The 12500-nt window shown below is 47.4% G+C and overlaps 1 protein-coding gene across 1 annotated transcript in view; it reads left to right on the forward strand.

The window, feature by feature from the left end:
• TRAM2 (translocation associated membrane protein 2) overlaps positions 1 to 12500 on the forward strand; it is a 76929-nt gene that overhangs the window by 51003 nt on the left and 13426 nt on the right. Inside the window, exons 3-4 of the mRNA XM_019734701.3 lie at positions 6712 to 6821; positions 7318 to 7434. Of these exons, the coding sequence (XP_019590260.1) occupies positions 6712 to 6821; positions 7318 to 7434 (227 nt within the window). The remainder of the gene's footprint in view (positions 1 to 6711; positions 6822 to 7317; positions 7435 to 12500) is intronic.

Here is a 12500-nt window from a genome sequence, read left to right on the forward strand (position 1 = left end):
AAGGGGCCAAACCAATTTACTTTCCCACTATGATCAAAAGTATGACGATAGCAGATAAGAAGAAGCAATAGAGATAACATATGAATCAGAGCAAAGCTTTGGAGTGTTTACGTCTGATGCTGCTTCTTGGGATTGTAGGAGAAAGAGATCAAAGGGGCGGCTTTTTACCAGTCGGGATACGGGACCTGGGGAGGGTATTAGGGGGTTGGGTTGACCCCAAGGAAGCTTTTGGACCCTGGGAGACCTGAGAAATGGCCCATGTCCCTTAACTCTCTGAACCCTGTTTCTTTATCTGCTTTCCTTGCCTATCTCATGAGATGGTTATGGGGATCAAGCAAAACAGCACACGCTGAAGAATTAAACCATGGAGGGCTACAGGGTACAATGAGATTCCAGAAGGAATTTGACAATCATTCCCCACAGCCAGGCCATCAGCTGGTTTTTTTGATTCCATCACCCACATCTATCCGAACTTGTCTTCCCTCCAGCGCTCGGCCACCATCCTCGTGCAGGGCACCCACTGCCATCCCCTTGGCCTGGAATCCCTGCAGGTGCCTTCTAACTAACTATTCTCCCACCTTCCACCTTTGCCTCTCAAACCCATTCATCATGGGCAGGAGAGGGATCTTATAAATGTGTATGTACCTAAAATCCTCCAGTAGCCTCCCATTGCCTTTCAGATATTTTGCAATAACCTGTAAGGGGGCCCTTTGTCATATGGCCCTTCCACCTCTGCAGCCTGACCTATAGCTCTACCACTTCACTCCATTCCTCAGTCCATTTGGATCTTCCCCAAGGGGCCTGCACTCTGCCCTCACCAGCTCTCTCCTCCTGCATACCTTGACTTCCGTGTCCTCTGCCTGGCCAGCCTCCATGAGGCATCTGCTCCATGTTATTTCCTCCTCAGTCTTCACGCCAGAGCACTTATCACACTGGCCACTGGTGGTTTCTTTATTTGTGGTAAAGTACTCATAATACAAAATTTACCATCTTTACCATTTCTAAGTGTACACCTCAGCAGTGTAAAGTACATCATGGTTGGGCAACCAGTCTTGCAATATTGAAACTTTGTATCCATTAAACAGCAACTCTCTGTTCCCCTTTCCCCAGCACCTGGCAACCACCATTCTACTTTCTGTTTCTATGAATTTGACTATTATAAGAACTGCACGTGATGGAATCATATATAGTATTTGCATAGTGTGCTCTAGCTTCATCTATGTTGTAGCATGTGACAGGATTTTCTTCCTTTGTAAGGGTGGATACTATTCTATTGTATGTGTACGCCACATTTGTTTTTCCATTCGTCTGTTGAATGACACTTGAGTTGTTTCCACCTTTGGCTGTTGTGAGTAGTGCAGCTATGAACATGGGTGTTCAAATAGTGTTCAAATATTTCTTCGAGGTTCTGCTTCCAATTCTTTTGAGTATATACCCACAAATGGAATTGCTGGATCATATGGTAGTTCTATTTTTAATTTTGAGAAACCACCATACTGTTTTCCATAGTGACTGTACCATTTTACATGCCCACAAACAATGCACAAAGGTTTCAGTTTATACATACCCTTGCCATGACTTGTTATTTTCTGTTTTTTTGTGGGTTTTTTTTCATTGTAGCCATTCTAATGGGTGTGAGGTGGTGTCTCATTGTGGTTTTGATTTGCATTTCCCTAATGATAGTGATGGTGAGTGCCTTTTCATGTGCCTGCTGGCCACTTGTATGTCTTCGTTAGAGAAATGTGCATTCAAGTCCTTTGCCCATGTTTTAATCTGATTGTTTTTGTTGTTGTTGAGTTATAGTTCTTTGGCCTCTGGTTTTTCAGCATATGAGAGTTTGGTGTGTACCCACTAAGCTCCAAAAGGGCAGGGCCCTGCCCACCTTGCTCACTGCTGTCTCCCCCAGTGCCCAGCATGGAGCCTTATACATGGTTTATTGGTTGCTAATCAAACATGCTTGTAGCTTTCGGAGATCCAAGATGGCGGAGTAGATAAACACTGTGCTTGCCTCCTCCCATGAACACATCAGAATTATAACTAAATTATAGAACAATCAACCTGGAGAACTATGTGAAGTCTAGCTGAACAGAAGTTTTATAACTAAGGATATAAAGAAGAAGCCATATCAAGACTGGAAGGAGGGGCAGAGATACAAAACAGGCCTGTCCCAAACCTCCCTGTTGTGGTTGAAAATCGGGAGGGATATCTCAGCTGTGAAGGTTCCCCCCACCTGAAGGAGTGAAGGACCCCAGCCCCACTCCAGGCTCCCTAGCCCAGAGTACTGGTGCTGAGAAGAGGAGCCCCCACAACATTTGGCTGTGAAAAAAAGTGGGGATTCTGACCATCCAGGTCCACAGAAGGCTGCAGGAAACTCAGACGTCCTCTTAAAGGGTCTGTATACAGACTCTCCCTGGGCTCCGGCAGAGGGACAGTGACTCGAGGGGCATTGGAGACATATGGGGAGATACTGAGTTGTGTAACTTAGGGGCCAGGACTGGAAAGACAGTTGCCATTTTCCCCGTGTGGGATCCTTCTCCATTGCAGTCATCAGGCACGTGCCATCCGTCCTGTACTGAGCCCTCCATCATGCCCATGGCCAAATCTGAATCTGAATTGGTCTGGTGAGCTCCACTTGCTCCCTCATGGTGACTCACTGAGACCCTGCCACACCCAACTCCATACTGCAGGAGGCTTTACCAGCTGCTGAACCTTACAGGAGCTGGCAGGTGGCAGCAGGCCTCGGAGTTTCCTGGCTTTTTGCAGAGCTAACCCAGAACTGGTACAGGTGGCAGCCATCCTCAGTTCACAGTGTGGCCTCTCCCACATGCCTCCAGGTCCAGCACAGGCACTGACCAACCATGGATCGCTTTGTATCTCCTACCAGGTAGTCTCTGTCTCTGGCTGGTGATAGGCAGTGGCTGAACTTAGCCTGCACCAGCACGCCTTCCAAGAGGCCCCAGAACCAACATAGCTGGAGGTTGGCTTCAGATCACTGCAGAACACCATGTGATTAGCTCCACAGGCGGCACACCCGAAGAGTGGTCTCAACAGACACCAGAGCCAATTGGGGCCAATCCCACTCTATGGGGTACTAAGCACCCCCACACAGCAGCCTGTAAGCTGTGGATGTGGCCAAACCCCACAACCAACCAGCCTGAGGGTCATTCCCACACAGTGATGTGCCAATAGCAGTCAAGGCTTGACTATAATAGCAGGGCACACACAACCCACACAAGGGACACTCCTGGAGCACCCAGTGCAGGTGACCAGGGAAACTGCACCACAGGGCACCTGCTACATAAGGCCACCCAGCAAGATTAGGAGATGTAACAGATACCCCTAACACATAGACACAAACACAGAGAGGCAGCCAAAATGAAGAAATGCATCCCAAATGAAAGAACGGGAGAAAACTCCAGGAAAACAGCTAAATAAAATGGAGGCAAGCAACCTACCAGAGACAGAGTTCACAACATTGGTTATAAGGGTACTCAGGGAACTTAGAACTTCAACAAAGAGATAGCAAGCATAAAAAAAGGATGTAGAAACCATAAAAAAACAAAAAACAAAACAAACAAACCAGAAATGAAGACTACAGTAACTAAACTAAAGAATGCACTAAAAAGAATCACCAGCAGACTAGATGAATCACAGGATCGAATCAATGATTTGGAAGACAAGGTAGCAGAAAACACCCAATCGACACAGCAAAAAGAAAAAATCCAAAAAAATGAGATTAATTTAAGGGACCTCTGGGACAACATCACATGTAACAACATTCACATCATAGGGGTACCAGAAGAAGAAGAGAGAGCACGGAATTGAAAACCTAGTCATGGGGATGTAACATAAAGCACAGGGAATATAATCAATAATATGGTAATAACTATGTGTAGTGCCAGGTGGGTACTAGACTCGTCAGGGGGATCAGTTCTTAAATTATACAAATATCTAACCACTATGCTGCACACCTGAAATTAATAAAAAATAATATTTAATGTCAACTCTAACCAAAATTTTAAAAAGGGGGGAAAAAGTAAGGGGAGTAGAAGGTCCAGATTTCCAGGAATAAAACATGTAAGTCATGGGGATGTAATGTACAGCATGGGGAATATAGTCAGTAATACAGAAGGTGCCAAAAAAATGTATACGCATTTTAAGAAAGGAAAAAAACTGTATTAAAATTGTAATACTGAATAGATACCGATAACAAAAATGAATATAAGTCGTGTGTATATATATTTTTTGGCACCCCTGGTATTGCGATAGTGTCTCACTATTTCAGAGGTTGCTGGACTTATCACGGTGTTCACTTCTTTAGGTGTATAAATGTTGAATAACTATGGTGTACACCTGAAATTAATATTATATGAGTATGTTAGCTAATATTTAAAAAAAAAGGGCCAATTAAGTTTTGGACCAAAAAACAAGAAGCAAAAAACCATGCTCATAGCTCTCAACAGCAAAGGAATAAAAGAATGTATTAATTCATGCATTCATTCTTGTTTCAAGAAGGATTTAAGGCTATGGTCCTGTCTCTTTGGAACCATGGTACTTGGGGTGAAGAATGCAGTTGACTCCGAAGTGACTTTAAAATGGCTAATCTAAAATCTTGACAGGTGTTATTTCACTAGTTTGGACTATGCGTGTCTGGTTGGGTGTAACTCCCATTTTGCCTAATAATGAGGGTCTTGATGATGAAACTTTGCAAGTGTTTAGTAATTTCGTAGTTCCAAAGTATGCTGCCATCTGATTAGTCTCCTTTGATCCTCCCTTATAAAGAAGGCAGGGAAGATGTAACCCCAGCTTCACAGATGGACAAGCGAAATGAGAGGATGAGTCCCCTGCCCATCTCTTCTCCCACCTCCAGTGTCTTCTCCTTTGGTCCTCGGTGCCTACTTCCCCTCCCGGATCTCAGCCCCTTTGGTGGGTCAGTCACCTGGTCTTACCAGTTCTCCATCCCTGACAGCCCTCCTCCCTCCATTTCCCTCTTCTCCTGCTTTTATTCAGGGCCCTCTGGTTCCTTACCTGGATCACGCTGGGCAGCTCCCTAACTTGTGTCTCTATCTCTAGGCATGATGCTGTTCATTGCTGCCACTGTAAAGTTTCCAAACTCAAGTTTCATCATTTTCCTGTAGAATTTGAATTCTTCGATGTTTCCAGGTTGCTTTCAGGACAAAGTCCACACCCTTTCACGTGGCACCCAGGCCATTCTCAGCGGCCTCATCACCTACCATGCCTGCCTCCCCGGTTCCCACAGCACTGCAGCCTCATTCCCTGTATCCTTTGCAGGTGCCACCTCTGCCTAGGGTGCCCCCTCACAGCACCACCTGACCACCCTTACCTATTCCTGGGTTTCCAGTTCACCCTGACCTGCTACCTCACCATCTCCACCCAAGCCACAGTCAGCCCTCACCTGCCTTGGCTCCCTGTGTTGCTGTGTTTACCTCTTGGTACCACGTACCTATCTATGGGTAATGGTACATTTCTTTGTCAGTCTCCTCACGGGGTCTGTGCACTCTGAAGCCAGGGCAGTGTCCTTGCCACCCCTCTCACCTCCTCACCACTACCCACTGTCACATTCTCGCCGCCTGGGGTGGCAGATGCTGTGGGTTCACTGTCAGAGTGACCCAGTCAGCTCTGCTTCATTCCATGACCACCCTGAAATGCACCTACCTTCTGTAACTGCATCCCAGCAAAGAGTGGTGACTCATGTGTCTGTGACTCAGCACGAATGTGTCACAGCTGGAAAGGCAGCCTGTGAATCTGCTGGTGGGAGGGAGTTTTACTGAGCAGCAGAGATCCAGGCCTGAGTTCACAGCCCTAGCAGCCCTGTGGCCTGCTACCGGAATGTGGTGTAAACCGTCCTGTGTCAGTGGAGGAAAAGGCTGCCCTAGCAGAGCTTTAGGAGACTTACGCACCTGGGATTCTGAGTGATTACTATTAAGTAACATTCTAATAAACAACCATTTATTGTGTGCTTGCCATGGTTGTAGGCACTGTGATAGCATCTTTCCTACAAATTATTTTATTCTCACAATGTAATTCTCCCAGCATCAACAACAAAAACAATAGCGATTGCATGGATAGCAGTTACTTTGTGCCAGATACTGTTCTAAGCACTTTGCATTTATTAAGTTATCTTATTCTCATAGTAACCCTATGATACAGGGACTGCTGTTATCCTTATTTTACAGATGAGGAAACTGAGGCACAGAAAGGTCACATAGAGGGTGCCCCAAAGTCACATAGGCAGTAACTGACAGAGCTGGGATATCAACTCAGTCTTCTGAGTGTACATTCTTAAGCATCCCCCCACGTCCCTACCGCTATGCTTTCTCCATGAAGTATAACTATAGTCCCATTTTACAGGGGAGGAAACTGCAGCTCAGAGAGGTTGGCCACTTACCCATAATCACACAGCCAGGGAATGATCGAGATTGGTTGTCTGTAACCCCTGGTGGCTTGTAAACACTGTGCTCTCCTGCCCAGACAAATTGTGGGGTGCTTGGTTCTCCTTAGCCTTCCCTGTTGGCACTTCCCAAGGGTCAAGTTCAGAGGTTGGACAGGATTCGGTGGAAGAAACTCTTTCTTCTAAATCTAGGGTTTCCATCAAAAGGGAAGCGTTTTCCTTCAGATCTCCTTTCCGTTTTGGGTCCCAGAGCATTCCCTCACCGCAAGGATGCTGATATGGTCTTGTTCCCTCCTCAGACAGTGAAGCCGTGCACTACCACTACGGGCCCAAGGACCTGGTCACAGTCTTGTTCTACGTCTTCATCACCATCATCTTGCACGCTGTGGTTCAGGAGTACATCTTAGACGTAAGTGATGTGGCTAGATTCCGAAATCAGAAACGGGGGAGATACCTTGGTTTGTAGGCGCTTGCCTTGGAGGAAACTGCAGCTTTGAACCAGTGTGCCCCCTAATTTGCATGCCCGGGTTAGTCACGTCGACTGGACTTCCCTCACCACACTGCTCTCTGTCCCCTCTCATGGCCTTCCTTAGTCAGCGCATGCAACAGCAATATTGTTACGTGGGGAGAGAGCTACCTGCTACATGACAGGGCAACGTCCTTAGGGATCTGTCCTATGCAGCATGGTTGGGGGATGCCTTCTGTACATCTAGGCTGAAGACATTCATCCTGCTGCCTTCTCAAAATGCTAACATTAGACTAAGGACGGTATGTACACAGAGGCTTACACTAAATAACTTGGATTACGCTGGCCTCCAACCTTAGCCCTTTCATGGGAAGTCTGACACCTGTCGGTTACCAGTACGCTTTATATATTAAGATGTGGGGTTCTCTTTATCTTTTAGAAAATCAGCAAGCGGCTTCATCTCTCTAAGGTTAAACACAGCAAGTTCAACGAATCTGGACAGCTGGTCGTCTTTCATCTCAGCTCGGTGATATGGTGCTTCTACGTGGTGGTGACGGTGAGTGGTCCTCAGGACTGGGGAGGGGCGGGGCCTGGGCCCCCAGGCAGTGCGGCGCTGCTCCTTGGGTTGCTAAGAAGATAACTGTGAAGGGCTTAGCAGGGAAGAAATAAAGTAAGGAGCAGTATGGATGAAAACTGGGAGTTTCTTAAAACTGATGCTATTTCTGCATCCTCCTGGTATTGTGGTGAGAGAGAGGCCAGATGATATAGATGCTATGTTGTAGCTGGGAGAGTCATTTTGTCCAGAAATAAACACTGGTTATAGTTATTATGTGAGGTTACAATAATGACACTGTATATCTAGATAGCAGTGTGTCGTTTCCAGGGCCCTTCTATAAACACTATCCCGTGAGATAAGTTTTATGTTCATTTGGGTACCCGGGTTATGGACTGTAGAAACCCACGCTCAAGTTTCACAGTGTGCCCACCGTCACGTGCTTTCGCAGGAACAGGGACGGGGCTAGGACTTGGGGATCTGGTTCTAAGTCCAGTGCACGTACTGTTTTATGGCATTGGCCTCCCTCATGCAAGGCCAGCAGCCCCTTGTCCTCACATCAAATCCTTGCGAGTCGGGGCTATTCCCACAAACGCCTGGAGGACCAGACCAGTTATCTGCCTCCCCTTTCTACACAACAGGACTCTTCTTTCAAGCAACCTTTGATATGGCCAAAAAAACCCTTTGTGCAAAGGAATGTGGACAGTCCTTTGGGGTTCACTGTAACAAGTCCTGGCCTGGCCTGCTAGGAAGTGTTTAATTAGCGTCCCTGCTCCCCTCACTCCCCACCCCCAACTTGGAGCACCATCTGTCTGTAACCTGGTCTTTTTCTCAGGAGTTAGACCTGTCCTGTGAGAAATTCAGCCCCCAGGGTTGGAAAATTCAGCAACCTTGTGGCCTTTTAGAGATTTCCTTTGCTATCTCCCACTGAACCTCTCATCCCCTTTCCTCCTCTTCCGTTGGTGACAGTGATGAACTTTCACATCCTAAGGAACTGTGCCTCCACAGCTGAGCGTTGAATTCATATTCTCAAAGAAGTCAACATGTTTGTTCTTTTGTGTGTTGCTTTTATTTCTATTATGTCTATCTCTATTTAATCACAGGACAGTTTTCCTAAACAGAACACTAGGAATTTTATATGCGGGACCTGAGACTTTTGTCCTGTGACGCAGGGCTGCCACCTGTCCTGTGGACTTACAGGTGGTCTGTGCTAGGAGCGCCCCACCAGGAGCTTCTGGATTTCAGACCTCTCCTCACTTCTCCCCACCACTGCTTTGAGGCAGAACAGCCTCAGGGCACCCAGAGTTTAACGGGCCTTTCTGGAGAAGCATTGCCTCATCTCTGAATGAATCACTTTTACCCTTTCTATCTCACCCGCAGACGTTCCACACCAGCTGTGACACATTTAGACCAGATTGGCGGCCAACAGCCAAGTTACTTAACACCCCTTCCAGAATGAAATGCTGAACTGCTCTGTCTCTGCTTCTCTCACTCAGCCTTCAAGGGCTTGAAAATGATGATGCTAATTAGTCTGAGAGAATGTAGCACTTTTCTCGGGAAGCTCATAACAGGCTTTTATTATGGTGAAAGCCAGTTCCCCACTCAACATCTTCAACAGGAAATGGAGACCAGGGGGACCTTGGAAAGCTCCAGGACCCCACCTCCTAATGACGCCATGTAGCTCCTGGCCCTCACCTCCGTCTGAACCTTTTTGCATGGAATGCAAGTGATTGAAGAAGAAGAGAGGGTCATTTTATAAAAGGAGTTTAAACAGCTAGTTTTTTGAAATCAAATTTTGATGTTACGATGCACATTTTCCTTGGTTCTTCCCTTTCTTTCTCCCTCCACAGTCAGTTCACTGGCAGGTTCACCCGCCAGCCCTACCTGTAGAACACACTGAGGTTGTCTCTACTGCTTCCTACCTGCACCGCCACCCCCAGGCCGGTGGTTCTCTCCGGGGGAGATTTTGCCCCTCAGGGGACAATGGACAATATGCTACTGGCATCTAGTGGGTAGAGGCCATGGATGCTGCGGAATATCCTACAGGACAGTGGATACCGCAACAAAGAATTGTCCGGTCTCAGATGTCATTAGTGCCAAGGGTGGGAAACTCTGTCCTGTCATTCAAGCCACCATTAGCTCTGGCCTGGGTCACTACATGTCTTCCCTCTAGAAGGAGGCTGTTTCTACTCCTGTACCTCCCCACCGCCATCCGCCTTCTACTCAGCCAGACACATCTTTTTAGCACGTACATCAAATCATGCCTTCCTTTGCTTAAAAGCCCCTGTCCCACTTGCAGTGAAATCTTTTTCTTCCTGACGACTGTGCCCTGGGTCCTGCCAGCCTTGCCCATCTCACCCCACCGTTCTTCCCTCAGATGCTCTAACTCTCCTGGCGTCCCTGCCTCCTGGGCTTTGCATGGTGGGTTCTCTGATCACATCCTCCATCCGCTGACATCCCATGTCTGAATCCTTTTTGCTATCCGATTCTCCACCTAAATGTCACCTCCTCAGAGAATCCCCCACCCCCAATTTGTATCTTCTGCCCTATGCCTGTTATTGTGGTTTTTCTTGTTCATCTGTGTGTTGTCTGCTGTCTGCCTCTCCCACTAGACTCTGAGCTGGCATGGAGCTCACTGCTGTACCCCTAGTACGGTTAGCTTGGCACAAATTAGCTGCTCACTAAAAATTGGTCATGAGAATGAATGAATAAACTGCAAATGCATCTTCACTGCCCCGACCTTCAACAGTTTTTAAAGTAATGGATTGTTTTTATAAACATCATAGATGATCATTTTTTTCTTTTTTAAAGTAAGCAACACGTGACAGGTGAAAAAAAGAAAGCAAAACTTTGCCCCAGATCCCTCCCTCTGGAAATAACTAGTTTGATTTTGGTGTTTGATTCAGACATTTCTCTCTGCATTTGTATATTCAGAGTGTTGGTAGTGTGACTGGACCAACCAATAGTTTTATAAGAATGTCAACCTACTACTTTTCCCTTCGAACTACTGTTCATTGTTCGGGGAGAAAAAAACACACATACTCTACTGGGGAAAGCAGGGTGGGTGGGCATTTGGTCTCCCGGCCTGACTTCCTTGAGATGCCTACCCTCATATTTGAAAAACCTCGTCTAGTGCTCACTGAGAACCTGGTAGAGGGAATGCCTGTAATGCCGGTGCCTGGGTCAGGGCTGATTTCTACGAATGGACTGATCGCTTAGAGCAGAACTTTGGTACTTGGCTGTTCCTGAAGGACAAATGCTCTAAGGTATGTCTGAATCTAGGGAGCAACTGACTGTGTTTTAACTGGGTTCTGCTGTTTCTGTGGTTTCTTCTTTTCCTCCCATACAGCAAAAAGGGAGGCTGCTGGGGGAAGGGAAGAGATTGCTCCAGCTCAGGCCTCACTTAGCTCATAGATCGATTTGTAGAACTGGAAGAGAACAAAGGATTTCCCAAGCTCCCTCAGAAACTTCTGCCAGTGCCTGGCAGTGGGGGGCATTCAGGATGGGTTACGGGGGCTCCCTCCGCCATGCTCGGCCTCCTGGGCTCTCAGGTACTCGGCGTGCCTGAGCTCTGAGGGTACCCCAGCCCCAGGGCCCCCGCAGCCAGCTGCCTGGCCCGAGGTCTGGAAAAGGCTGTTCTCAGAGCAGTGAGTCATTTTTCCTCTGGCTCCCCGTGTTCTCCTCCCGCCACCCGCTCCTGCACGGTCCCTGAGGACTGGCCATTCCCAAGCAGGCAGCATTTTTCTGGGGACTTTTCTTTGCTTGTTGGCTTCAAAGTTCTGACCTCCTTGTCTCCTAAGTAAAGGGGCCATGCTGAGGAGGGTTCCTGTTTAAAATCACAAGATCATCTGGGCTTTAGGTTTCTCTCAGTGCTGCTTCTCTTGGCCAGTCTTTCTTGGCAGACATTCCTCTCTCACCTCTGTCCCAGAAGTACCATTTTCCTCCTTAAATACGTCGCTGCTTCCTCTAGGAAGGAACATTCTCACCTCTGTGATTTCCCTGGAATGAGGCAGAGAGAGTGGAGGGCCACGTAGCGCTGTGTGCCCGGGTGGGACATTTCGGTGCAGGCAGCCGTGTGGGTGTGGAAAGCCCTCCTCACATCTCCACATGCCCCAGAGCCCTCCACGTCTGTGCCTCAACCTGTGTGTGCCCGAGGGAGAAAGGGCGGTGATAGACCAGAAAGGAAGCCATGAGGGTTTGGGATGAGACCTTTTCCTTCAAATTTGTCGGCCTGGCTACACTGGTTTATGTGCCTCATCAGTTAGGACACTGTGTTAATGAGGCCCCGGGTTGTGGATTGGGGCTGTGTGTGGGCTACACCAGGACTTTCCCAGGGTACTTAGTGCCTTGAGGGTGGGTGGATCAGCCCTGACTTGGAAATAAACCGAGGGTCCAATGGACAGTAACCCAGAGTGCGTCTCACTGAACTATGTTGGTCTCTTTCTTCTCCTGAGCACGGCCAACCCCCTGCCCTAGTTCCAGTGTGAACATTTGAGGTTCTCAGCCTCTCCATCAAAGCCACCAGCTCCATGACATTTTTGACTTGTGGAAGCAACCAGGCCTGAGGTTATGGGACCAGCTGCTGCTGAAAATTCATCTTGATTCAAGAGATCCTTCCTGTCTGTTCTTTTACTTCCCTGTTTCTGAAATGAGTTCATACTCATCTAACCTTCTCTGCGTACTCTGAGGGTAGTGTCAGCCACCTCTTGCTCATGGTGGTTTGTTTCCTCGTGTGTTTTTAAATCTTGGCTTGTAAACTCATCTTGAGCAAGGTTTCATGTGTGAGAGTCCTGCACCTCCTTAAATGAGAGTGTGTCCCAATAGTATCACTGGTCCACAGTACCATTAACACGAATTTCTTAGCCCGGTGTTTCCTGGACCATGCAGTTAGCGTACATTTGAACTCCAAACCCATGTGAAAGTGAGCCCAATGTTACAGATTTTCAGGGGATAATATTTATGTTTTCGTCCTGAGCCCAGAGTGAGCAGGCATGGTACTCATCTCCTTGTGTTGCTCATCAAACTCTTTCTGATTCTCTTTCTCTGAGTTTTTAGCCCTTGAAGGGTAC

The sequence above is a fragment of the Rhinolophus sinicus genome, chromosome 2 (genome assembly GCF_057876585.1).
Source record: "Rhinolophus sinicus isolate RSI-liver-muscle chromosome 2, RSI-T2T, whole genome shotgun sequence".
Lineage (NCBI taxonomy): Eukaryota > Metazoa > Chordata > Mammalia > Chiroptera > Rhinolophidae > Rhinolophus > Rhinolophus sinicus.